The sequence below is a fragment of the Fistularia commersonii genome, chromosome 2 (assembly GCF_037954325.1).
Source record: "Fistularia commersonii isolate RoL2024-O1a breed Wild chromosome 2, RoL_Fcom_v1.0, whole genome shotgun sequence".
NCBI lineage: Eukaryota > Metazoa > Chordata > Actinopteri > Syngnathiformes > Fistulariidae > Fistularia > Fistularia commersonii.
The window spans coordinates 20,698,870-20,725,178 of NC_141285.1; the positions used below are offsets into that span (position 1 = coordinate 20,698,870).

General features: G+C 43.2%; 2 protein-coding genes across 9 annotated transcripts in view; one reads left to right on the forward strand and one right to left on the reverse strand.

Annotated features, from left to right (window-relative positions):
* Window positions 1-1,348: 1,348 nt before the first annotated feature.
* On the reverse strand, window positions 1,349-19,086 carry LOC147236679 (pleckstrin homology domain-containing family A member 1-like). Of its 7 annotated transcripts, none has more exons than XM_086172179.1 (14): window positions 19,014-19,086; window positions 14,425-14,648; window positions 13,201-13,257; window positions 13,013-13,058; window positions 9,718-9,815; window positions 8,940-9,071; window positions 8,571-8,711; window positions 7,631-7,699; window positions 7,047-7,111; window positions 6,893-6,956; window positions 6,705-6,794; window positions 4,372-4,445; window positions 3,518-3,592; window positions 1,349-2,258 (listed from the first exon to the last, which is right to left on the reverse strand). In XM_086172179.1, exons 2-14 carry the CDS (start codon window positions 14,563-14,565, stop codon window positions 2,027-2,029), a joined length of 1,284 nt encoding a protein of 427 aa, XP_086028305.1. In that variant the 5' UTR covers window positions 14,566-14,648; window positions 19,014-19,086; the 3' UTR covers window positions 1,349-2,026. The 7 variants fall into 7 exon arrangements, with proteins under 7 accessions (XP_086028305.1, XP_086028314.1, XP_086028323.1 ...); XM_086172188.1 differs by lacking the exon at window positions 19,014-19,086 and adding an exon at window positions 14,778-14,864; XM_086172205.1 differs by lacking the exon at window positions 19,014-19,086 and having other exon boundaries at window positions 2,017-2,258; window positions 4,405-4,445; window positions 14,425-14,691.
* Window positions 19,087-21,300: 2,214 nt separating this feature from the next.
* Window positions 21,301-26,309, forward strand: part of phactr2 (phosphatase and actin regulator 2) — a 49,744-nt gene continuing 44,735 nt past the window's right edge. For both annotated transcript variants that reach the window (XM_086172244.1, XM_086172267.1), the window contains exon 1: window positions 21,301-21,439. In XM_086172244.1, the coding sequence (XP_086028370.1) occupies window positions 21,316-21,439 (124 nt within the window). In that variant the 5' untranslated portion in view covers window positions 21,301-21,315. The remainder of the gene's footprint in view (window positions 21,440-26,309) is intronic.

The window sequence follows — 26,309 nt, forward strand, 5'->3', positions numbered from 1 at the left end:
TTTCCCTTTTTTTTCCCCATTTTTCTTCTTTTTTTTAAAGCTGTGTTTTGCATCTATAGACACAAAAGGGAAAACCTGAGCACATTTTCACCGTTTATTTCATCCACATAATAAATAGAGATAGTTCAAAAGCAATTACACTGGACAAATGGGATAGAATAGCGTGGATCAGTTGTGCCAGAGGGAAGAAATCAGGCGTTTAGGAGGAAAAGATTAGTGTACGTTACTTTAAAAACGACTATAGTGGGAATTGGGAGGAAAAAAAATCGACCAGGAGGCAGCACCTGCTACTGGGTTAACATTTAGAGACACGCAGAATGACTATCAGTAAACATCTAGAAGCGTATAAAAAAATAAATCTGCTGCGCACAGCTCTATTCTGCAAATACACAACACACGGAGAGGCTGTAGAAAAACCAAAACGTCAGAAACCGAAACGCACTGATGAGAAAATGTTATGGAAGAGGCCAAGCTTGATTTTTTTTTTTTTTTTTTTTCTCCTGTTAAAATATAACACCGCTTCGTATGCCGTCCGTACGGTTTGGTCATTCTGCGCCGGCAGAAAGCCGACAGCCTGCTCGACAGAGCCGATCTCCCACAACCTCACCCAGCACCAGTGTTCAAGTTTTTTTTTTTTCCGTTAATGTCAATTACAAAACGTCCTACATAGAGTACTTCTTAATCCTGTCGAACAGGGTTGTCAGTTTCCCACATGGTCCAGTGTCCACAGGGACTGGTATGCAGCGATGGGAGACGGCGGCGAGGCCGATTCAGCTTGTGAAGTGATGCGTGGACCGCGATAGCTTCCAAAACTGGGATTTCCTTTTGTGATTCTGCACTGTCCTCTCACTTTCCTACCAGAGGTGGATTAACAGTAAAAACTACTGACTGTCGAAGTATGTGTGGCTACTTTTAGCTTCGTGGCCAAGAACAGTCGACTGAAAAAAAAAAAAAAAAAAAAAAATACATGAATGACAAACTGCCTTTTACTGTTATATATATATTTAAAAATAGAGATTTGAGTCAAAGGTTAAAACGGTTTAAAAAAAAAAAAAAAAAAAAAAAACACACACGAAAAACAAAAACAAAATGTTGCTGCAATACACTTGGTCTGGCGTCATTCTACACGCACGCGCACACACACAAACACACACACACACTGTGTCATTGCATAAAGTCAATGATCTTTAAATGAAAATAAAACCGAAGTGAAGACGAGGCCTGACTTTACACTGGCTTGACAACAGTATTTAGTTCCAGTGTTAAAATAAACAAACGCATAAAACAAACCACACAGTTTAAATTAGTAGATTAGAGGTGAGGAGTAACTAGTCATCAATCCGAGCGCCCTTTTCAGACATGACAAGATAGTTTGCCCATCTAAAAACTCCCTTTTTTCTTTTTTTTTTCATTTTTCTTTTTTTAAACTCGGCACAAAACGGTACAAAATTTCCCCTCTAGCGAACACCACTGAACACCCTGTGGCGTTACTTTGAAATGAAATAAAAAAAAAAAAAGAAAAGCGCACTCTTCGATTTCTAATCAACACAAATAGGCTATGATATCTACTTTAGTCGGTGAATGTTGGCTCGTAGAAAATAAACGGGCCGTTGTAAATGTGAGAGCGGAGCTAGTGGGTGAAGACTGGGTGGTCTTTGGCACACGAGAACAGTTCGGTGAAGACCCGACGTTTATTTGTCATCTTCCTCACCGACGGCCGGAGCTCAAATGTGAGTTTGTGACGTGGAGCGCTGTCAGTCCCGACAGCTTTGGCGAGAACAGCCCTTTGATACCTGCTCCGTCTAGTTCCCGCGTTTTCCGCACCGGCGGCATCCTCTGTCGCTGTCCACCCGGACGAACGGGTGATTGGCGGCCGCTGTCGTCGCCGCTCAGACCTCGCTCACGGGTAGGTCGGCGTCGCCCAGATCCAACGGCGGCTCGGGCATTCGGGGCTCAAAGCTGCTACGCCGTCGCCAGGGCGACTCCTCGGCGTGGACGACGGTGGTGGTGACGGGCGGGTTGCGGGTCACTTTGCCAGGCGGGTCTCCTGCAGGGACAGGCGTGCCGGCGTGTGGCTGTGGTTGGGTCGGGGCAGCAGGCTCATGAAGTGCTCGCTGTCCCACGCCAGGCTGCGGGCGTGGGCCGCACGTGACAGCAGCCCCCCACTCTGGGTAGCATGGTGGCATGGTAGATATGGGCGAGCGAGGGACGGGGGGACCCGTGGGGCTGCGGTAGAATGTGGAACGGCTGCCGTGTTCCTGCGGCACAACACAAAGAAGGCACGGGTGAGAGAAGCACAGCGGCAAGTCAGCACGACAAAAGCTGTGTGCCTCGGTGGGAGTTGAGATGAAAGAAGAGTTACAGACTTGGGTTTATTAGCAACAGCCTGCAGGGCTTGATGCAGCTTTAGTAGTGTTGGAGCTGGAAGTCGAAGGCGCCGGAGAATGTAGCATTGCTAGAGAGGGGACATGGCGGAAGTAGCAGTAGTAGGAGAAGAGGTAGTGGAAGTAGTGGTAGTAGTGTCAGCGGGGTTTTAGTTTTGGTAGTCTCAACGGGTCGCGGTTGAAGAGTGCCTTAGGAAGCGGTGGTCGGTTGTTGATCGTTATTCGGCAGCTTTTCGCTGTCAGATTTCAATCTCTGAAACACAGAGCAGACGGATGGAAAGGCAAAAAGAAGATGCAGCAGCAGCAGCAGCAGCAGCAGCAGCAGGAGGACCGACAGCAAGGGGGAAAAAACAAAAGAAGTTGGTTCACTTAGCATCGCTTCGTTTGCTGGTTAGAGAAATACGCTCACGAAAGAACATTGAGTTTCCAATACTTGGACGGTATCGTCCACACGGGGCATACGCACCGTGGGAACCCCGTGTCCACAAACTAGCACAAGATTCAAGAGAAAAAAAAAAAACAAGAAAAAGCCCAGCCCATCCCTCAACAACAATTCCGGGAGACAAACACAAATATAAACGGATGCTTTTTGCTGAACCCAAAGGTCCAAAGTCAGACTGTGGGAGAAGAGTAGGGATTATAATTCATTCAAAACTTACTAAAAGTGATAGAAAATATTTGGTAAAAAAAAAGCCAACAAATATGCCAATTACCTGAGTGATAAAATGCAAGAAAAATACACCTATAAGTATTATACCATCCACTTGGTCTCTGAATATAGTCCTCTATCCTGGGCTACAGGCTAACTTGCTCAAACCGCTCTTTACCGTGAAATTTGAATACAGGACTTGCAAACTGTCCTCAAATGGACACACTGTTAAAGTGTTTGTATTGTTGTGTGACATCGGTACATGAAAACCCAAATAATGCCAAACGGCACATTGATATAAAAAGAGCAAGACAATCTGCGGGCCTCTGGACATGTGGATTCAGCGTTCACGTGTGTCATTCTCACATATTAAAATGTCCAACAGTTAGTAAGAGGAGGTCAACGTGGCGAAACACAAACGTCTCAATGTGTACGAGAGAGTGAAAGAGAGAGAGAGGGATTTAAAAAACAAAACAAAACATACAGGCAGCGGACAGGAGGGAGGAGGAGAGACAAGCAGGATGTCACACATCTAAGACAGGTACACAGCTGCAGCAGGCTGCAGAGATAACAGGGCACGGAGGGGAGAGAGGGAGGGAGAGAGAGAGAGAGAGAAAGAAAGGACGTGAAAGACACAGTAGTAAAGGCAGACAGGAACTACAGTACTCGTCGCGGAGCGCGTCGGGCAGTTCGTGCAGCGAGCGCGTCTGTGCATGGATTACTGGTTTCTCATACGCGTCGACGAATCTCCGCGTGGTAAAACGGCGTGCGGGTGAAAGGATCGAGGAAGCGGTGACGGCATGTCTTCCCAGCGGTTAGATGGGGGCGCATTCCACCCGTTTAGTCAGTCAGTCAGTCGTTCTACACCTGGAGGCGAATGTGACTAAAACCCTCCCGCTGGCAAAGTGAATGACTTGTGACGTGCTTGGTTTCAGTTGTCATGCTTTTACGGTGACAGCCATCACATGCAAGAGAAGCTGTTTGTTTTTGTTATGTTTCTTAAAAAGCCATTTACCTTATAACTATCTGAACACCCAGGAGATAACTGCGGTGAAAAATGAAAGCTAAAGGAGGAGGAGTGGATGACAGGCAGCCAAGGACAAGGAAGGAGCACTTGGGGTTATCGCAGCCATACTTAAGAGCGTGGTTGGTTTTGAGAAAAGAGGAGCGTCAGATGCGATTTATGACCTGATCAGCTCGTGTACGGTCTACAACCACAGAGGGCCAGCCAGTGAGTGGAAAACAGTATTTAAAAAAAAAAAAAAAAAAAAAAAAAAGGTGAACTTATAGTTTAAAAGAAGGGGTGGGAGGGGAGGGGGTTTAGACGAGCTGACATACGTGCTGCTGCACTCCCCGATTCGGGACGTATACCTCTGTATACAAGGGTTTGACAGCCGTCTGGCCTGCCGCATCTGCAACAACACAGTGCAAAGCAGGATTAGAGCAGATGGGCCATCTGCCCGCGGTGGGGGGGGGGGGGGAATGGGGCACAGAGAGACGGGCTAGGAGAAAGACTGAAGGTGAGAAAAACAAGCGAGAGGGAAAAGAAAGACATGGAGGCCGAGTGAGAGGAAACGGTTGAGTCTTCCAACGCAGGAGGCATTGACAGGACTCGGTTCCAACCAGAAACCACCGGTTCACTTCAACCTGCCCGAGCGGACGGCGAACGAACTCAACGGGATTCCTACTAACCAAACCTGAGGGGAGCCGAATCGAGATTATCAGAGCGCACGAGGAAACTGCAGAGATAAAGGTTGGCCATCTTTCTTCTTTGAAGCAGGAGCAGAGCCTCGCTGCCCACCACTAAACTTGAGACGAGCCTTGGAAAAGCAAGTCTGAGTTTCTCGGAAGACTTTTAAAGTCGGCAACATCTTGCGCGCCATTCAAGGTGTACTCGGACGGAGGTGCTCACAGAAAACTCTCCGTCGTTCAGTGTTTTCCAGTTCTCAGATGGCGTGATCTAAATCAGTCTACCCAGATGATGCTAGAAAAAAAAAAAAAAAAGACTAAAGCATACAGATATTCAATTTAAGGGCGGACAAAAAATCCTTTCGAATTTCCTGCTAACTTACTCATCTGCCAAAGAAAAGTTGAAGCCCCTCCCCCCCCAAAAAATCTGCATTTTCTGTCTTAAATTAAATCTTCCTCAGAAAGCAACATTCTTTCTTCAACTGTCAACTTCCCCTCCACAAACAACCCCTCACTCACAGGAGGCACTTTTGAGGCTGTAGAACTCCACCAAGTCTAATGTTAGGATTTAATTCTTAAAAATCCACTTGACAGACTCACTTCCCCTGATAAGAGTTATATCAGCCAGCCGTGTTGAAGGATGCTAAACCGGGATTTCTTCCTATTTAAAATGAAATACAACTTTGGCAGTATGAGCAGTAATGCATGACAACAAGGGACATTTTGGATGTGGAACCTCTTGATATAAACTCAAGTGTAAGTGGCTGTTTGGAGTGAGTGCATGCAGTTGTTACTGTTGTTACACATTCATTTATTTCTATCATAAAAAGTACACACCGGCTTCCAATCAGTTTGTAAATATGGGGTTAGCTCGACAGGACTGGTTTCACAGGAAAGTAAAAGACAAGCACATTTACTTTCTGCATCTCATCAAATGACACGACATGAAGTCAACACTGGACAAAGCACCATTCATGCTTTCACAAAATCGTTAGCAAAATAGGGTACAAACATCATCATGATTAATCGCAAACAGCGGGAATGGTGGAGACTGAAATTTGTCTCCGGGGTCAAGGGTCACCGGACAAATTACCGCTGTTTCTGTAACGGTTGTCTCCCGATCGTTCTGCAGTGATAACTTTGGTGTATCGAGTGAAGAATAGACTGTACGAACCACATTATTCTGTCAGGTAACTATTAATTAGAATGATGGACAAATTTTTCCTGACCTATAATGGCATGTCATGTTAATGCCATTATACCAACATAAACAAACGGGTGATTCGGAGAGATTGCCTGATGGCCCAAATCATCCTGTATAAAACAGAAGCAAATGAAGAAAATATCAAAACAAGGTCAAATCTAAATTTTGCGCTTAAATTATGTTTACTGAATATGGTAAAGACCATATAATAGATGAGGGGGGAGGACAAAAAAAAAAAAAAAAGACCAAGGTAAGAGACATTAGAAAACAACAACAACGAAAGAAATGTCTCCAGATGTTATTTTAGCTGAAAACTAACGGGAGATTCTGGACTGACGGATGAACACCTGACCCTCCGGATCATTAAAACACCGGAAAATGGAGGAATGGGCCTCTATCCTTTTCAGCTGTTTCAGACAAGGGAAACCTTTGCTGAAGTTCACTGAAGCAAAAAAGCTTAGGAAGGCACTTGATGCTGGTGTTTGATTTACCACATCTCTGATGAGATGCGCCTCTCCGTCGACCTCAAAAACATCCTGCACTGTGCAAAAGCGTGCTGATGTTGGACAGCCCACCACAACACTGACGCACCTGGCCAAATATCAATATAGTCGACACATGCAGTATTGCAAAACATATTTGCACAGAGCTTTTATTTCTAGGTCTAGTGTGGCTGTTTGGTACACTCGAGGCGATAAAATCCGTGACTGCTGTTGGACGAAATTTTATTTCGTACGACTTGAGGACATTATGTGGAGGAAACATGCAAGATACGTACTGTGGCCGCAGACCTCCCAGGCCCCCGCTGGGCTACGATGGCCCCCGAGACGGCCTTTATCCAGCTGTGCATCTCCTCCGGACTGTCAGCCTTTTGGACAGGGGGGAGAGGAAAACTGAAGCGGCAGAGAGAGAGAGGGCGCGGGGCAGGATTGGGAGCAAGAAATGCTGTGCATTCCTTTAACATACCTGGATGTAGAATGTCCTTGATGTGGTGACGACTTCAAACAGATTATCTCTCATCATGATGTCACTACATTTGAGAGGAAGACAAGGCAGGCCAACATTATCTCCAAGAAGATGCCGTTCGTCCGATGGGAAGATGCTGAGACTTGTTAAATACCTCTGTTTGCACTCCTGGACCTTATGAACCTCTTTCAGTGGGATCATTCTTAATGGCTCTTTTTCCTGTAGGAGAGAACACATTTTCAACGGGCGACATGTTAAAGGAACCGTAAATGAATAAAATTTAATTCTATTCCTGGTCGGCCGATTATGAGGCTTCGGCACAAAGTTTGTCCTTTAGCGTAACTTTCTTGGCCAGGTCATTTAACACTATAGACAGAGAGTCTGTGTCCTTGGCGCATGTTGATAGCCAAATACAAAGATAAACCTGTCACATAAGGGCTGGGACAGAGAATGGGGAATTCAGTGTCATCCTGAGGACAGCAAAAGTGTCCGTGTGTGTGTGTGTGTGTGTGTGTGTGTACGTTTGCATGACAGGGCATGACGGGACGTGTGAAATAAAAGGCAATGAATTCCACCAACTGTGGATAAAGCATGTCAGGACTTGGGAGTTTATTCTGCCACACACGGTGGGGGTGGATCTGATTCGCATAAATCAGTAAAAACAAAAATTGGATAATAACTCACATGAAAACATTAAAATAACATTGAAAGTGAGAAAAAAAAAAGCTGAATAATTACCAAATCTGACTTGAAGTAGCTCATCGAGTTTTCCTCCAGAAGGAAATAGCGGCGTTTCCAGTTCCTCATCTTGGTGGGGAGGGTGGGGGAGAAATTACATGTTATTTTCTCTAAAGTCTAAACAAGAGACTTTACGGTTGTTGTTTTGTAACAGTAAGAAAATGACTATTTCCTACATGCATTACGGTGAATACCTTTTTTGTTTAAGTATTATCCTTGGGCACTGACAGATTTTACACACTAGGATTACATATCTTGCGGGGGCCAAAGTATTCAATATCCGCCCAGACATGGGACCTAACATTTCCGAGAACAAGTCGCTTCTTCTGGGTTTCCAATTGAGGTGTAATTATGCCATTAATCATAAAATGGGCTGCTTGTACAAGATAAGTGCGATTGCTCGGTTTTATTTTTCAAACTTGTGTGACTTCAAAGCAGTCCTGGTCATCTGAAACTGCTCTAGAGATATGCAATCACACAATATCTGATAATCCTGCTTGATAATACATTTCTCCGACATTTTGCAAATACATTTTTTACATACCGCAATACAATTGGAAGACATAAGCATGTAACACTAACAACGCTTGAGACTCCGGTGGCAGTCAACGTTGACATTTTGGAAGTTAATTCGTGAAATAAAAATGTAATCTGGATGGATGAAGTTATTCGTTTTGTGATCACATAATGGGCCACATTGTCACGACCCAAAATTAAACATATTCTGCTCTGTAATGACCACCGGGATCCACAACAAGAGGAGACTTCAAAACACGCACGCACTCACGCACGCAAGCACACACAAACGCACACACACACACACACACACGAACACAGGCACAAAGTTTAAAACATTCTGAAATAACATCCGATAGAGAATGTGTTTTAAGGTCTCTGTTGATTTAGCATTTAGCATGGGGAGAGAAATGTGGGAACGCACCACGGCTCCTTGCTTGACACAGTAGCCCGATTTGATGACGGTGTGGTCTTGAGCCGGCCTGCCCAAGAAGTACGGGAGCTGACTGTGGGAGCGGTGGACAGCCTCGCGCTCTGCTCTGTCTGCACCATCGCCCCCTTCATGCTGGAGAGCAAAAGGTGCGAGCCGAAATATTTATTGAATACAACCTGCATTAAGTAAGTCTTAATCTGACCAAAAAAAAAAAAAAAAAGTGGTCTTTGTGACAAAATATCTAATGCATGCAAATCATTCCCAAGTGACATATTTTTCTCTTTTCTGTATATTGGTCCTCTTATGCTGCTTTAAATGACTCAATCATGACTGACAGCAATGTGTGCGGGTGAGGTTTACCTGTGTTTGGGTAACGATGGGAACGCCGCCAATGATCTCAGTCTTATAGGAGACCTGTTTCTTCGATCCCACGACATCCGGCAGAGCCTTCTGATTGTCAGAGTTATGCTGGCCATCAGACACCTTTGGAACCTTGGAAAACAGCAAATGCGTGTTTGAACAGAAAGGGTCACTTTTAATTCTTTATGAAGGAAAACGGAGCTCGTTCCGTTCCTGTCATCGGTGTGGAAATCAAGGAATTCATCCGAAAGAGGGCGGATTACAATCAAAGGGCCAAGGACAGAATTTGAAAATGTATCAATTACAAAGAAGGCAAATATTGGAGGCAGCATTGTAGACAAGAGTGGTTTTGTGGAGATACTGAATACTTTTGGCAACGCTACCAAATGCCCTCCTCCACCCCCCATAATTTTAGGCATCTGTGTTAAATTTCAGGGGTATCCACCTTCTTCCTAAACACATTCGCGAACGTAGAGGAAAAGATTTAGTGAGCCTAAACTACTGTGTGCAGAAGGTGACGGGCCCTCGACACGTTTTTACAACCGTAACTCTCGGAACGGTCAAGGCTTCGGGGAGAACAATGGAAACAGCCTGTTATCCTGGCACTTAATACAACAATGAGGCATCCTGTTAGTCATGTTCTGACTCACTCCTATATAGTTTCTTGTCTCAATTCACTTATCAATCCCTACAGGATCAAAAGAAGTAAAGTTTCTCCCTGTAAAAAAAAAAGGACAATTAAGAGATTCACAGGAGGAGGAACCGTAATTTGTCTTACAGTGATCTTTGTTGCTTTATTGAGAGCGTTGACCCAGTCCACGAGGTCCTGCTGATCATTGGCCTGTAGGAAGAACTTCCTCATCCCCGCATTGATGACTAATACAAAACACAGCGTTGGAAGCATCATTAAGAGTGACTTATGGAGGAGGTCAAGAACAGTCACACTGCACTCAACAACCTCCTGCTTCCCTTTGCCTAATGTGAATCACATGAACATAAGCGCTTCCATTATGTGTTGCACAGTTGTTCTTTTAGCCTTTCGTGTACATAAAACATAAGGGCGTTTCAGCGGATGGATCCTCTGCCACAAAATTTCACTGGATGTGGAAAAAAAAAACAAAAAAAAAAAAAAAAAACAAGCCATGGAACTCTCCCACACACTTCCAGTAACATTTTCTCTCCATGTGGAATATGACCTTGCGCGACTCAGATGCCTCGATCAGCACCGAACTGCCCACTTCGAACCGTGACGGAGGAAGCCAAATATTCTCACACTGTCAGAACTATGGGAACACCCCGTTTTCAGTCTGAGAGAAATTTTTGGGTCAAATGGTGATTAGCCATGGTTTTGGGATTGAGAAAATAGAAGAAAAAGTCTCTCTCACTGTCTCTCTCTCTCTCTACGATAAATCCTTCAGTTCTGCAGATTATGACATCCTTGTGTCTTCTGTATTTTCATTATACTCCAGGGGAATAAATTACATTAAAGCTGGACTGGTAAGTCTGTTGGGTTGAGCTGTAAAAGGAAGCAAGAGCCCAAACTGTGGCATAATGACATCATCGGTTGTTCTATGTGGGGTGTGTGTGTGTGTGTGTGTGTCGAACTCTTGTGTGGCAATTGTACAAGATTACACGCTGTCATTTTCTTCTCTTCCTTGTGACTAAATCGGTCTGGCCGGTCTCATCAAATGATAAGTATGAATTTACTGAAGATGCACTATTCTTCAAACGCGTACACTGTGTTGTGTTTTACAGTGGGACCAGTCTGAGACAGAGTGGTACAGAGTGCAGTGATCTCTGGGGGCCCAGAAAGGCAAAATCTGGGAAAGGGAGTATAAATTATGACTCATATTTACACAGAATAAAACAGGTTTCTGGGAAAATTCAACTTCACATGGCATTAGAATGCATCACTTATGATGCACCAAACAAAAGGCGTAAATCTCTATTAGTCTAGGGCCGTCCTTGTAGGCTGCACGCAATGTTTACAAAAAAATGACTGTCACTGTTCCAGACTGTATAAGACTAGAATCTTAAGACGAGATGCAAAACTTGTTAAAAAACGGTAATAAAAATTGAGATTAATTTCTTCCTTTTTAATGAGAGGCCACAAAGTGTCGTTAAAAAAGAAATAGCTATTTTTGCCACAAATTCAAAAGCACGCAGGTGTGAGAACAATACGAACACAACTGTGACAGATAGAGTTACTGGTCCCCATGTTTCTAGTATTTTTGGTATTTTTGGTATTTTTCTTTTACAAAGAAAACCCAATCACATATCTGATTACTTATTTGTAAACTACTATCGTTGGTGTTGGTGCATTTTCTCCAGCATAAACAAAGGTTAATAACGGGGTCCAGATCTAATTTCAAATATGTGAACAAGAGCAAATGCTGACAATATACAGCCAGCAGCCAGTTTGCTCCACACAAAACAGGAGGTGGGGGGGGGCTGATTCGATTAAACTGATTTGAAAACAGAATGTGTCATCCGAAAGTGCAGATACATTTGACAATCCTACGTCAAATTCAAGAAGAAGGGCAGCCCCAGGAACCATTGACGAATGCAAAACACATGGCCAGCAAACACAAGTTTAAAGGAAAAACAAAACAGACTTTTCATATCTCTGAATCAGGTTCTGATTAGCGTGTCGACATCCTCAACAAGGCGAGTGCTGTGTGCGCACGCACGCACGCACGCACGCACGCACGCACACACGCACACACACACACACACGCACACACGCACACACGCACACACACACGCACACACACGCACACACACGCGCACACACACACACACACACACACACACACACACACACACACACACACACACACACACACACACACACACACACACACACACACACACACACACACACACAAGCTGTCCCATTAGTCAGCTTCTTGTCATTCGCTAGTATTTCCTGCTATTGAGGCATTTGAAGAGGACGGTAACAATGAAACAAGGTTTCACTCATATATTAATGGCCTGTGCTGAGGGACGGCATGCAAAAGTGAGTTTGGCACATTTGACAAGGTGCCAGTTTTCTATCTGACACGATCACTTGCGCCTATGAATGTACCTGGAATTGCAAAAGGCTTTATTTATTCATCATTTTCCCTAACACTGTGAGGCCCTAAATGGTTGCGTTGGTCAAAAGATGAAAATTGTCCGACAAGACCTCCTGGCCATTTTGTGATGTAGCGAAACGGTTTCATTTTGGTGTCCGCCAAGTCGCCTGCATTACCCTGTTTCTAAAAAGCTACTATCCCCAGCCAGTCTGTGCCTGTCGGAGGACATTACGGGACACTGTAACAAGTAAAATGGTTGATCACTTCTGTTTTCATGTCCGTGCAGCCCTTGAACAAGGACATGTACAAGCAAAAGTATGATGGAGCATACCATATATATATATATATATACACACACACACACACCTCTGTCACTGAGAATTTCAAGCACAATGAATGAAATGGAAAACTTAAGCTTCCCCCAGGGTATTGTTTTAGTTTGTGGCTTGGAGAGTGCACGTTTAATGTATAAGTTACTACAGATTCTATATAATCACACGGTCAAAGCATGTAAAATACTGACGTTAGATGAAGTTGTAAAGCACTCAAACCCCAAAACTATTACATTTGATCCACTGGGAGCCAGACCATCAGAAACTGGAGCCTCCTGCATCCTAGTGCGTTGCCTAAACAGACTTGTGTTGAACAAGGCTGTCTGGTCAATGGTGGAGAAAATATGTGGAGAGCGGTGGTTGACCACGTTTAGAGGGCAGACAAGGACAGCAAACACTCCTCCCTTGGGTTATATTAAGTGTACTCCGCTCAGTCAACATGTGATTAACAACAGCAATGATGATGTTTGCAAAATACAGCAGAGAGGTTTTCAGCTCCACTCTTGCAAGGTTTAAGTTCATTGACAGAATTTATTTAAGGCCTAAGATTCACCATTCCAGACTTGAAAACTGTTTAAAAGATAGACTCTCTTTACCGACCTTTATCCTTCACTTGAATTTAAAGAAATGCACAGCAGATGACCGTTATAGTGGTTTTACTTACCGAAGCAGAATTCTGCTTTAGGTCTGAGCTTAGTGGCATCGCTGACCTAGAAGAGGACAAAACCATTTGCCTTTAAAAAGAAAAAAAAAAAAAAGAAAAAAAAAAGCCAAATACTTTAAATACATGATGTTCATAAGTAATTCTGGCATGTCGGCATTAGACTAGTTTCTCTCAACAGCCCTGTTTACCTTGGAGATGTATGTGAGCTTAAGGGAGCCTACGCAGTCTGCTCCAACAGGCAGATTCTGTAAGATAACAGCAAGAACCAGAAGAAAAATAAACAGTCAAAGCAGGAGCTTAAAGTTTACGGCATATATATCTATTACCATTTTAGTGTCTTGGCAATGGATTCAAATAAATGGTTATGTGGGAGGACGGCAAAAGAAAGGCCAGCAAAGCAAGTCAATATTACAGAGTAAGCACAGTATACTTTGGCTACAAGTCCTGATATTTAGTTTCAGTTTCTCGCTGTGCTTCAGGAACTCAAGGATCCAGATTTTACATCATTAAAATTTTAGCCGTTTCATTCTATAAAAAGAAAAGGAACTGCCTGAATTATTCAGAATTTCTTCTGCACTACATGATTTATGAAATCTTCATGTAACAGTGCACATCTTAAAAACCAGCATGATGTACAATCCAAGGAGGGAGCTGCTCTGACAGAAGGGTCAAAGAGCAGGCATTTGTGCCAACAACAAATATCACTGCTCATTACATGGAGCTATTCACAACTGTGGCACAGATATTGCATCCCAAACAGAGGGATTATTCTGTTGACAATCTAAACTAGGGATTCTTAATATGAGGGACATGAGACAGAGGATTTGCTTTCTACAAGTCAATTAAGAAATACTGATTTCATATCCTTTACTTTAATACTAGCTAAAGTACGATAGGTAAATATAAGATAAATGTCTTTTTTTTTCAGAATCCTATTAGGTAAATTTTTGCAGGATGCACGTGTGTGTGTGTGTATGTAAATTCCGAGTGTTTCAGCGACCACTAGAAATAGTGGGGGTCACAATCCATGTCCCCTCTCAGGGAGTGTTACAATTGAGAGATTTACAAACAATGTTCTAAATGTTTGTTGTAACATCAGGTACATTTTACCTCTCATTGAATGCTTTTGAAAGGCTTTCAGGTTCAACTGCTAAATACAAGAGCATCTCTCCTAACAGAAATATACTCTGACTCCTAATGCCCGAAGATGATTTAGCCGGACTCTGACATCAGTTACGTGTGAGATGATCTCCCACATTGATACCAAACTAACACAAGCTGGCCTGACGTTTGGAGAAAACTGCCAATTTTTTCCCGTCAAGAAACTGAACATTAGCCTGTGCAGTAACAAGTGCGACTGCTCTTTTAGAATGAAAGCTAAAAGCTAAGCTAACAGAGCCCAGTATGATTACCTGTGGGTTGTCCATGAACCACACCAAGCTCCCCTGCTGCGTGTCCAGGATGAAATAGCGCCGCAAGAACTTGCCGCTGTTCTCGTTCTCCTCGATGTCCAGGAAGCCACAGATGCGGTTCTGCCGGTCCACGTAAGGCATCGCGACACCGTGACATTCCCTGGCCTGCTCGGGCCAGGACGGGAGAAGGGTGGGAGAGGAGCAGGGGCAAGTGGGATGGGTAACTGGACAAAATAGAAAAAAAAAAATAATAAAATAAAAAAAAAAGACAGAGTTGTGCGAGAGGGCAGCGGACGGGATTGGGGGGTTAAGGGGGGATGAGGGATTTCAGTCGGTGCACCCAGCAAACATACCCCCTCTCCCTTTCTCCCTTCTCTCCGTAAGTACAGTATCTGGTCTCTTTGCCACCTGGAGCTCACTATGCTACAGCCTGCCGGTGGATCATGTGACACAAACCACAACCCCGCCTTTATATCAGCTTCACCCACTCCCTCTTCTGCTCAGTCTCCTTGTATTCTCTTTCCTGTAACACCCACAGCACCAACACCGTCTTCAATATTTTCCTCCAATCGCCATCATTTCGATGCCTTATCTCCTCCTCCTTTTATTTTTTGGTGCTATCCCCTCCCTATTGCTTCCTCATCTGATTTGGCAAGCCTCTGGCCGGCCCCCTCAATCCCCTCCCTTCCTCGCTTGCTTCTTCCCTCAAGAGCTGAGCACCCACTTGATCATGGGTTTAAAAAAAAAAAAAAAAAAAAAAAAAAAAAAAGAGGGAGAGAGAGAGAAAGAAAAGAAACCTCACTGAGCTCAGCCATGTTTGACACAAAGAAACAACACAAGCGCCCGCATGAGCTGAGCTGGAGTGTGCACTATTCAACCTGCACGGAACCACGGCAGGACAGGGCATTAAATGATAAGAGCACATTTTTGTGAACGCGTGCACGTGTGTGTCTCAATGTTGGAAACTTGGTGGGTGGGCGCAGCATCGGTGTAGGCATATTGTCGCAGTAGCTAGTTTGCACTGCTTTCTTTTTCGACGGGACAGAAAATATGTCAGAGATGAGTCTTTGGAAAGCACAGATAAAGACGCTCTTTCTCCAGGACATTATGAGCACTGTGTGGGTGGATGGGGGCAAAGTAGGGACAAAAGGCCTGTTTGTTATGTGCATAGAGTCTGGGCTGAGAGCATCTCCACTAGTCCCTGCATATACTTGAGTCATCCCATTCGACACGCAGGCAGGACACAGGAGCAACACTGTCTGAGACGACTATCGACCCTAAAACAAACAGATTTTCATGTGACCAGGAGTGATCCTGTCGCGTTTAGCAACCCACAAACTAGGTACCGTGAGCAGGTTCAATCACATGAATGCCAGTGCATTTCAGAAATATGAAATAAACGCATGGCAAAAATATAGCTGTGGTAACATTTTGGAGTGAAATAATGGCCTCTCAAGTAAAAGATAGTTGCTTACTTCAGTAGTTGCCGTGCCATTAAAATGGAATAAAACATTAATAGAAACAGTAAGTGTTTGTACCTTAAATTTGATGAACTAACAGTATCATAATTGGTGATAATGTGTGACTACATCAAGCAAACCAGGCCAGTTCTTCTGTTCCACCATCGTCACATGGATATCGGAGCTACCTAAAATACTGCTGAAACAACTTATGAAACATGAAAAGACACCTCCATAATTCATGCAGCAGTGGATAATGAGGTGTGTGTTGCTAAGGACGCCGATCTCCAGCTTTGAACAGACATAATGAGGAAAATGAGAGAGATGGATATTGGTTTTGGTGCCTGAAACAAATCCAGAGAAACTCACTAATAACTGGGCTGACTGTCTCTTTGGAATGCGAGGATGAAGCCAGTTTGGTTTTTTGATTCCTGGGCCCAACATATGGTCTGATTTCTATGCTGGCACATCATAATTAAAAATAAAACGATGTACCACTATGACAATAAACATACAGGCTTGTGGTTATTAGTTTATCTATCAAAGAGCAGAAGCATTTTAGCAACACAATTCAGTCAATTAGCAGCTGGGTTGGTCACAATTCTTTAAAATAATATAATCCTGACTTGCATATAAATGTAGACCAACTGGATCAAATGAAAAAAAATTATCATAATTCCAAACTCATCTGCTACCAGGATTTAATTTTTGCTCGTCATTTACTAACACAACAATTCATAATTCCATTAGAGAATGAGGATGGCCTGATGAACAGTGGCAGGAGGAATTCACAACGGCAGGAACCAATTACTGAAAGTGCAGTAAAAAATTTTTGTTCATGTTTTTAATCAAACTAAACCATATAAGACAGGTAAAGTAAAAAAATTGAAAATCGAAAAAATTGAATAGGCCCACCAATAAGATAGGATTCAAAGTAGAAGCTGGGTTAGTGTTAAATTGTTAAACTGTCTAATTACCAAGTCACGCCACCACCACCAATGACCGAAAATTCAGAAAAAAAAAAAATCTTTAGAATATTTCTCTTTCCATTGAAATTAGATTTTTAAATTTAAACTATAGGAATTAAATTAGATTTTAATAAGGCGTCGGACTTCTTTTGATAAAAACCTATTGTTTGCTATCCCAGGACTTGCCTGGAAAACCTAGTCACCGTGATGATGTCCCTTGTATAAATTACATTTCTTCTGCAGCGGATGTTTTCATTTCAATTCAGTCGCATGACAACCATCATCATCACACATTCCTCACTGACATGGCAGAAGCAAACACCACTGAGGCTGGATGGACCCATAACACAGACCTGTCACAGGCGGGCCGATTCGCTACTGTTCATTTTACGTTGGATGCAGCTTTTTCTGACATTTGCTTTCACACATACAGCCCATCAGGGTTAAAATTTCCGACATCTTCCATGTTCACGCTACAAGTGTGAAAGGCGCTTGCGCTTGTTTGTCACTCACAAATAAACTCGTGACAACAAGAGTCAAAAGAAATAGCAGGCGAGCTCAGTTTAAAGACATACTGCTTTGTTTACGTCTCACAGCTCTGAAGTAGAAATCCGTGCCACCATATGAACTCGCAAGCCTGAAATGACAATGTCCCGGCTCTGTGCGGGTCTGGACAAACGAAACCTCATGACAGTTGGGACATTGTTGGAGCACGGTTGCGGAATCGCTGTATAAATATAAATTGGACTCAGCAGTAAACTGCGGAGAGGGCATCAGGCAGAAAGTTAAGTTTCAAACTAATAAACTAGTTCGGTCCAGTGCTGTGACACAGTTAACACTGATAATAACTCAATCTATCTCCAAGTCTAAATATTAGGCTATATCATTTCAAGGCCAGGTGATAAGACGTGAAATCAATGGGTTTCCTATGTCATGCTCTGGCTGTGAATAAATCTAGGGTGATTTTTCCTTGTCTTGTTCAGTGCAGACAGACTTAGGCAAGCAAAAAGAATAATGGAATCACATCCTGCACCAGCAGAAATGTGCACATTACACTGCACTGCAGTTTCAATCAGAAGATAAGGTTATGGGAAAAGAGATAATACTCGGACATAAAAACAAACGCTCGCAAAAGCAAATGATTAATTAAACTGTGACCTGGATACTGATGTACTACAAATTCCCTCAGGTTGCCCGTGCTTACAAGGTGGGATGTGACAGAACAGGACTTTGTCTGTGCTGTACATGATAAACAGAAGAGACGTACATTAAAAATAGAGAGGTCCAAGTCTTGGGAAAAGTGGGAGGCCTCTTATTGAAAAACCGGACATTTACTTAAATGGATCTGCAAACTACTGCAAGAGGTAAATAATGGGTTGGATCGCTGGTAGGAGTGTACTGATAGTAAAAACATAAACCAGCAAAAGTAAATCAACAGAACGTTACTGTGGGATAGAAATACGGGTGGGCCTGAAGGAGTTTGGAGATGCCGTTGTTGTCTTTCCTGAAGGTCAAATGTGGGACAGGTCAAAGGTCAGGGCATTCTAGTTGTGCTGAAAAGAGGCGTTCACGGTCCTCTTGCCTTTGGATCCAAACACACAACACGGGACCGGACGGACCGGGCCTTTCCCAGGTCGGGCCACTCACTCGCAAGGCAATGAGGCCGGGGTTGTATTTTAACAATGCAGAAAAGCAAAATAGGATCTTATTTTCCAAGAAAAATGCCTTCGCCTGCCGAAGTCACGTTTTACCGACAACCGGCTAACCTTAGCTAACATATGCATTTTAAACGCTAGCGCCGGGGTACGTTCGCGTTAGCTGCAACTCTTAACTCGATGGCCCTGAGAGGAATGGGCCGCTATTCCAAACATGCCAGAAGTCTGACACCCCGATTTGATTTGTAAGTTAGCTGACAATATCTTAAATGTTAATTTAAAGCATTCCTGCTCTACGTGGTGCGTTCATGTGCTTGACGGTGTAGCACAGAAGTTAGTGATACACGTTCTGTTGACAAGCTAACGCTGGTGAGTGTCCTTCTAGCGGTTCTCAACATTAACCAGTAACTTTAACTATACCAAAACGACGCCTCACATAAAAGTATTCGTTAAAAAGACAGAGAACACGGGCCTATATTCCAATTTCACTGTAAAAACCTGCTTACCCGAGTCTCGGCTTGAGTCGTTAGTGCAGCTGGAGTCCGCCTCAGCCCATCTCTGACCCAACGGAGCCGAGCTGCAAATGTTGCTGGTGACTGTGGAGCTAAGATCGCTTATAAACAAGACAGTCACTCTGAGGCGTTTTATCAAAACTTTTTTTCCATGCTGCATATACAGGACTGTCTCAGAATATTAGAATATTGTGATAAAGTTCTTTATCTTCTGTAAAGTAATAACAAAAACAAAAATGTCATACATTCTCATTTTCATTACAAATCAACTGAAATATTGCATACCTTTTATTATTTTAATATTGCTGATTATGGCTTACATCTTAAGAAAACTCAAAAGTCCTATCTCAAAATATTAGAATATCATGAAAAAGTAATTTTTGTTTTTTTAATTGCATCATAGAAGTTAAGAACTTTATCACAATATTCAAATTTTCTGAAGCAGTCCTGTATGTGTACATATATATGCACATATATAATTAACTGAATTTATAACTAGATTTGTGTTTTTGCTCGTGTCAGTTCGATTTAAAAAGACATTGAAAATGGTGAAAAATCCAGCCAATTGTGCTTTTGTGTTCAAAGACAATTTTCAACATTGTTATTATAACTTTCACTCTTTTCCATTTGCATCAACCAAGCCCTTATCCTTCTCCGCTCCTGTGAAGATGATTACCTCACAGACCAACACAACCATCATCATTTTCAATTTAATTCCTCCATATATTTTCTTTTTATAAACTGGTGTGAACGATGTTTCAGGGCTTGATCAATTGCTTTCCATTGATATCTTAATGTTGTAATTTTTGTTTTTTTGCCTTCACCACGATTGAACGGCAAAACACGACACATGTTTTTGCCAATCCAAACCATATGGATGCATGAAACCAATAGTTTGTCATATCTTAAGTATAGTGTGACAGTGTGGATGGCATTCTTGGCTCAGAGAGCGGCCCGGTGGTTATATAGTAATTAGAAGCATATTTTACTTTAGATCCCCAGCTGCAACACAGACTGTCGGAGGCCCTGCATGAAAAACACATTACAAGTAAACGTGGACATGGTAACACCTTGCATGATGGCCTCCAGCCTTTGCAAATGTAAATTTGTTAATTGATTATCAATTTTAATAAAGCTGGGGTAATAAATAAAATGACTGAAACCCGATAGAGATTACTTAAATGTATTTATCATCAGTGTGATGGAGAATCCTTGACATTTTTAAACTTCCTATTAATTTCTAGTTCATATGGGGGGGGTTATTTGTTTCTATTGTTTACACTGTCACATTTTATTTTTCATGTGAATCTGTACTTGTTTTATCTCCTAGAAAACATGCATACGAATTCATGAGACAAAGTTTTGAAAAAAAAATGATTGTATTTTTTGTGCGATTTTTTTTTTTTTTTTCAAGGTGCAAAAAGTAGTGGTAACTAACTTTAATGTTGTTTGGGTAAGGGTTTTTAGCCTGAAAAATCCTTCTCTTTGTATTTCTGTTAAAAGTTGTTTTTTTTTTCTCCCCAGCATAGAAAACAGATGAGAGTGAGAGCTCTTTATTTCTATAATTTCTTGTGGGAGACATCGATGGGATGGCTCGGGGAATGGAGACATGTAAACTCGCCGTTTTGGCGATTTTTGCGACATCTTGTGGCCAAACTCGGTATGTCAAATCTGCGATGTTACCAAACACATGAACAAACATTTAGTAATCAGTCAATATAAATTGACTCACTCCTGAAATCCCTTAAATTGTCCAATAAACCGAAGACTGCGGATTTTATTATCTTTATTTGGATGATGAACGATTATATATTTGCGTCATAACTTGCATGTTTTTCTTAGTTCTCTTTGTCTCTTAAATTTTATTTTCTCTACAATTCTGTACCGTTTCATTTATCAATAGGAATGCTAATCGATCCAATTCACTCCTTAAAGGACTCACATCCTTGATCAATTATATAGGTAGAAACTGTATAAATATCAATCTGACAAACTATAGATCTTGATAAGTGATAGATTCTGTGCTAAACGTCATTTTCAACCATAAAAGTCATTCATACACCAATAACAATTTATATTTCTACAATACATGGCGTACTTTAGTAGCACACACACACACACACACACACACACACACACACACACACACGGGTGTGCGCGCCCGCCTGCAGCAGGAGTTTGAAAAAGCAGAGCGTGAGAGGAGGAGGAAGTGCAGACACTGCCACTTCTTCCGAGACCCCTGTTCATTTATTTTTCGCAGCAACCCAGTTGCCTCCTTTCTGGAAGGGAGGCGACCATGGCGGAGGACACCTATCTGGAGCTGAGGCGCTTTCCACGACTTCCACCCAGGTTACGCTCCCAGAGTGACTGCACAAGCTTTCACTCCAGAGTTCTGTTCAAGCTGCGGGGAGCTCATTCAGGTACCACCAACACAACACGCTTAGCACCAACACCATTGAATCCACCCAATAGGAATTTGTTTGTTATCAGGAGTGTATTTACCGTTTACTTCTCAACACACTCAGCTTTCGCACTATTTGATTTAGGTTCTTTCTTTTTCGTGAAAATGTACAGAAAAAAACCCGGCCAAATGGAAAAAGTGAGCGCTATCATTTCTACCGAAGACCGAAATTATGGATCTGTGTTTGTTAACACGTCTTGTTCTGTGGCAGAACTGTAAGCCAGGCAGGGGGAGGGGGATGAAAACGGCACGTCCTCAGCCTCTTGCTCAAAATGTGAGCGTCCCACTCTCTTTGGTGACAACAAGCTCTTTAGTGTTGAGCTGACACTCATCGAGGTGTGTGCCATTTCTGCGGTGAAAAGCACTTCCTATCAGTTGTCTTCGTTTTTTTTTTTTCGGCCGGAGTTGACATACTCTCGACCCCATTCAAAACCTCCTGACATTATATTATACCAATGTCGTGACACAGTAATACCACTGTGCTGAGCGCTCGATTCATCTCTGTTTCCATTGCGGGGTGACTTCAGAGCAAATGCGTAGATCGCTAATTGTCATTTGCCTGGTGTGTGCCGACACAGGAAACATTCTATTTATGTCTGTAATTACGGGAAATGATCGTGGTGTGGAGCAGTTATGCGGCAAGATGGGCAAAAATTGTTTATATTTCACGCCGGTGAGGATTTTGATAACGTCTTTTTCAGCAATTGGATTGTTGACTGAGATCTCTGTTTGAGTGGGAAGCTAGCAAACCATTTTGCCAAGGCAAATATGAGACAATGTCTGAATGAACAACATCAGGTGTTCGAATGTGTCCAACATCGTGATGATAGTGCGCATCGTGATTGTTAGCTTCAAAAATTCCACCAAGAAATGTGTAAAATGTAATGCATTGCAAACCATCGGACAACAGAGGAGACATCGGGGCGGATAAGTACTGTATTTTTTGCACTGTAAGGCGCTCTTAAAATCCTTACATTTTCTCCAAAATCAGCAATGTGCCTTATAATCTGGTGCGCCCTATGTATGACTTCTTGTTGAGCTTACTGACCTCGAACCAATTTGATGTGGTACACTGCGTTCTAAAATCTGTCAAAATATTTTAGTGTGACTTTGGTAAGCGAAGACGCTCTGCTTGATTGATTGTCTTACCATTCCCATCTGACACAGGGACAATATATTAAAATCAGTCCTTGGTTGAATATGGGTTGCAGCGTCAAACAACGTTAGATTACTAATTATGTAGTGCTGGAATACAACATTGTTCCAACATCACACTAACTTTAGGTGTCCGCTATTGCTGGCAACAATAAACTAATCAGAGAACAGTTCGTAGTACGCTTACCTAAGTGGTGGCGTCATTGGGAGTTCTCTTACCCCTACCAGGTTTCAGGTGAATCGCAAGGCCCTATCATACAACCACGAAAGAAGCCTGGTCAGAGACGGGTGGCTCGGCGGAAAGCACAAGCATACGCCGCTCAGGGAAGGGTGGCCAGAAGGAGGGTGCTAGCATACAATAGCGAAAGAAACCTGGTCACCTGGATGGGTGGCTTGGCGGAACGTGCTCATATACACCACCGAAAGAAGCACGGTTTGGGCGACTAGGCAAGAGGCACTGACATACACTGACTTGAGAAAAAGGGGTTGGGGACAGGTGACTTGGTGGAAGGTGCTAGCATACACAGGGACGTATAGCATAGCTAGCATACATCCAGGTCGGGGACGGGTAGCCAGGTGTGAGGTAATGACATACACCGACGAAAGAAACATGGTTGGGGACGGGTGGCCAGACGGAAGTTGCTAGCATACACCAATAAATGAAGCCCAGTCGGGACGGGGCGGCCAGGTGAGAGGCACTAGCTCACACTAATGAGAGAAACGCTTTTGGGGATGAGCAGCCAAGCTGAAGGCACTAGTATGCACCGACGAAAGAAGGGGACAGGAGGCTAGGCAGAGGGCACTGGCCTACGCCAACAAGAGAAGGACAGGGGATGCAGCCAAAAGAAAGACCGGGTGAGAAGGAGAGTCAGAGCTGATGACAGAGACCGCAAAGGGGTAGAGGTGACACGGGAACAGGAGGAACAAGGACGAGCGGTAGTACAGGAAAACAGAGAAACAAAAAAGAGCCATGACATAGGAAACAGGGAGGAGTGAAAGTGAATGCACTGGCAGTGAGTGCAATGACCCGGCAATCAGGGAGACCAAAGCTCCAACTTTTAGGTTCTCCCTGATTTCAGGAAACAAGCACTGGCCGTGCACTTGCGCCGGGAAATCACATGACCGTCGCACTTCTTCCAGCGATGGCAGAGGTTCGCTGTCCCTCTCCATGTCTGGCAAAATCTTGACACTGCGCAACAACAAAGGTATGAATAATTCCCCCCAAATACTCAACTTCTAACCCCGCTAACAAAACCTGCGAAGCAATCCCGAACTGTAGTAATCATTCAAACATGGTGCAGAGTCACGTACATAAGACCCAGATTAGCTCAGCTGATGGTTAGCGCGGTTAGAAGTTTGGGGGAATCATTCATATCATTCGAAGAAAAAATGCCTCCCCCCGCTTCGTGCCCCCCTGTGAGGATCGAGATCGAAACACAAGACCTCGGTCCTTGGTCACTCGGTCAAGTGTCTACACTCGGCTCCATGATTGTAGTTCTTTAGTCGCGACCATCCATTATATTTCAAAGCTCATCTGTTGATTTCTGTTTGCATTATGTACACATGGCATTCCAAGTGCCATGGCATGTGTGTTAGTAAAACATGCGAAACAGAAAGACTTGTTGCAGTCGCAAGGCCAACACTTTTGAGTGGCTCAATGATGGACAGGGGTTTGGTTTTCAGGTTGACCTTTGACCTGTGTTATAGCAAGTAATGGTGCTGTACTACCACAACGTCATCAGCTCTTCACTAGAAGAAGAGCTTAAATGCATCCCTGATATATGTATTGAGAAGCCAATTCAGCAATATGGACATGAGGTCGTGGCAACCTTGACCTTTGACTTTTAACCAAGTGACGGGTTCATCCATCAATTCAGTTGGAAACTGTTGCCGAATTGGAGGAAATTTGCCCCGGGCGTTCGTGAGAGGACAAAATAGATAAAATTGCAGAATAAGAATGAACAATTGAGGAAGTGCGAATTTAAAATACAGTGAATTCAGTTGAGAGATGAGAGGAAACGCACCGAGACGTTACAAGATGCAAAGATAGATGGCAACGGAGCGACAGAAGATTATTAACAACGGAGAGACGGGAAAGGGGCAAAGGGGGGGAGCATTGACAGGATGATTATGAAGGAGGGGAAGGAAGATGAAACGGCTGAAGAAAAGAGGAGAATGGGAGAGGAGTGTCGGCTTGCCGCTCCGTAATCCTCGAAATAACATTGATTACGGATCTTTTTCGGTCTTGAATTACTACTTGTTCATGTACGCCTGGTAGTATAATACAGAGAGCGGCCTCTTTCCCTTGTCACTGCCCACGCAGGCTGTTTCAGTGACGGCGGTTCGTCCTCCCTGCTCCTTCAATCCAAGGCCCTGATGAACTGAGCACTTCTCCAAAACAATTAGCATTTCACGGTTATTTCACAAACAGAGCAATGCGCATACTCTGGTCTTTTATAATCCATATATCAATTTCCATTGTTTCCTGTATTGTTTACATATAATTTGGCGCCACAGAGATGTTCCCTATGTTCAGCTAAGCTAAAGTACCACGAAGTTAGCGATCAGCGATCACAGTATTGTGATCATGAAGGTATTAGCTATAAGGGTTGATGTGTCTGGTTTCCTAAATATAGATGGTATTTGTTATTGTTATTAGCAGCACATATATGTTAGAACACCTGAAAACATATAGTGTATGAGATGTAGTATTTAATATGTATGCATGTATGTGTATGTTTATCTATATATGTATGTTTGTACACTATATGGCCAAAAGTATTTGTTCGCCCATCCAAATAATCGGAATCAGATGTTCCAATCACTTCCATGGCCACAGGTGTATAAAATCAAGCATTTAGGCATGCGGATTGTTTTTACAAACATTTGTGAAAGTATGGGTCACTCTCAGGAGCTCTGTGAATTCCTGCGTAGAACTGTGATAGGATGTCACCTGTGCAGCAAATCGAGTCGTGAAATTTCCTCGCTCCGGCATATTCCACATTCCATTCAACTGTCAGCTGTATTATAAGAACATGAAAGTGTTTGGGAACGACAGCAACTCAGCCATAAAGTGCTCGGCCACGTAAACTGACGGAGCGGGGTCAGCGGATACTGAGGCGCATTGTGCAAAGAAGTTTCTGCAAAGTCAATGGCTACAGATCTTTAAACTTCATGTGGCCTTCAGATTAGCTCAAGAGCAGTGTGCTGAGAGCTTTGTAAAATGGGTTTCCATGGCTGAGCAGCTGCATCCAAGCCACGCATCACCAAGTGCAATGCAAAGCATCAGATGCAGTGGTGTAAAGCACGCCGCCACTGGACTCTAGAGTTGTGGAGACACGTTCACTAGAGTGCTGAATTACGCTTCTTCATCTGGCAATCAGATGGACGTTGCCAGGAGAACGGTACTTGTCCGACTGTATTGCGCCAAGTGTGACGTTTGGTGGAAGGGGGATTATGTTGAAGCTGTTATAGTTGCAAAGGGTGGACCGACGTCATATTGAACCTTATGGATTAGGAATGGGATGTCCCTTAAATTCATATGCCAGTAAAGGCAGCTGAGTGAATACTTTTGGCCATATAGTGTGTGTATATACACACAAATGTCTATCTATCTATCTATCTATCTATCTATCTATCTATCTATCTATCTATCTATCTATCTATCTATCTAT

Coding starts and splice junctions, on each gene's coding strand:
- LOC147236679 (XM_086172179.1), bottom strand. CDS start 14,565: ATGCCTTACGTGGACCGGCAGAACCGCATCTGTGGCTTCCTGGACATC. Junction 13,258..14,424: donor GGTTCATGGACAACCCACAG/GTAATCATACTG, acceptor GTTATCTTACAG/AATCTGCCTGTTGGAGCAGA. Junction 7,112..7,630: donor GCTACTTCAAGTCAGATTTG/GTAATTATTCAG, acceptor TCTCTCCTACAG/GAAAAAGAGCCATTAAGAAT.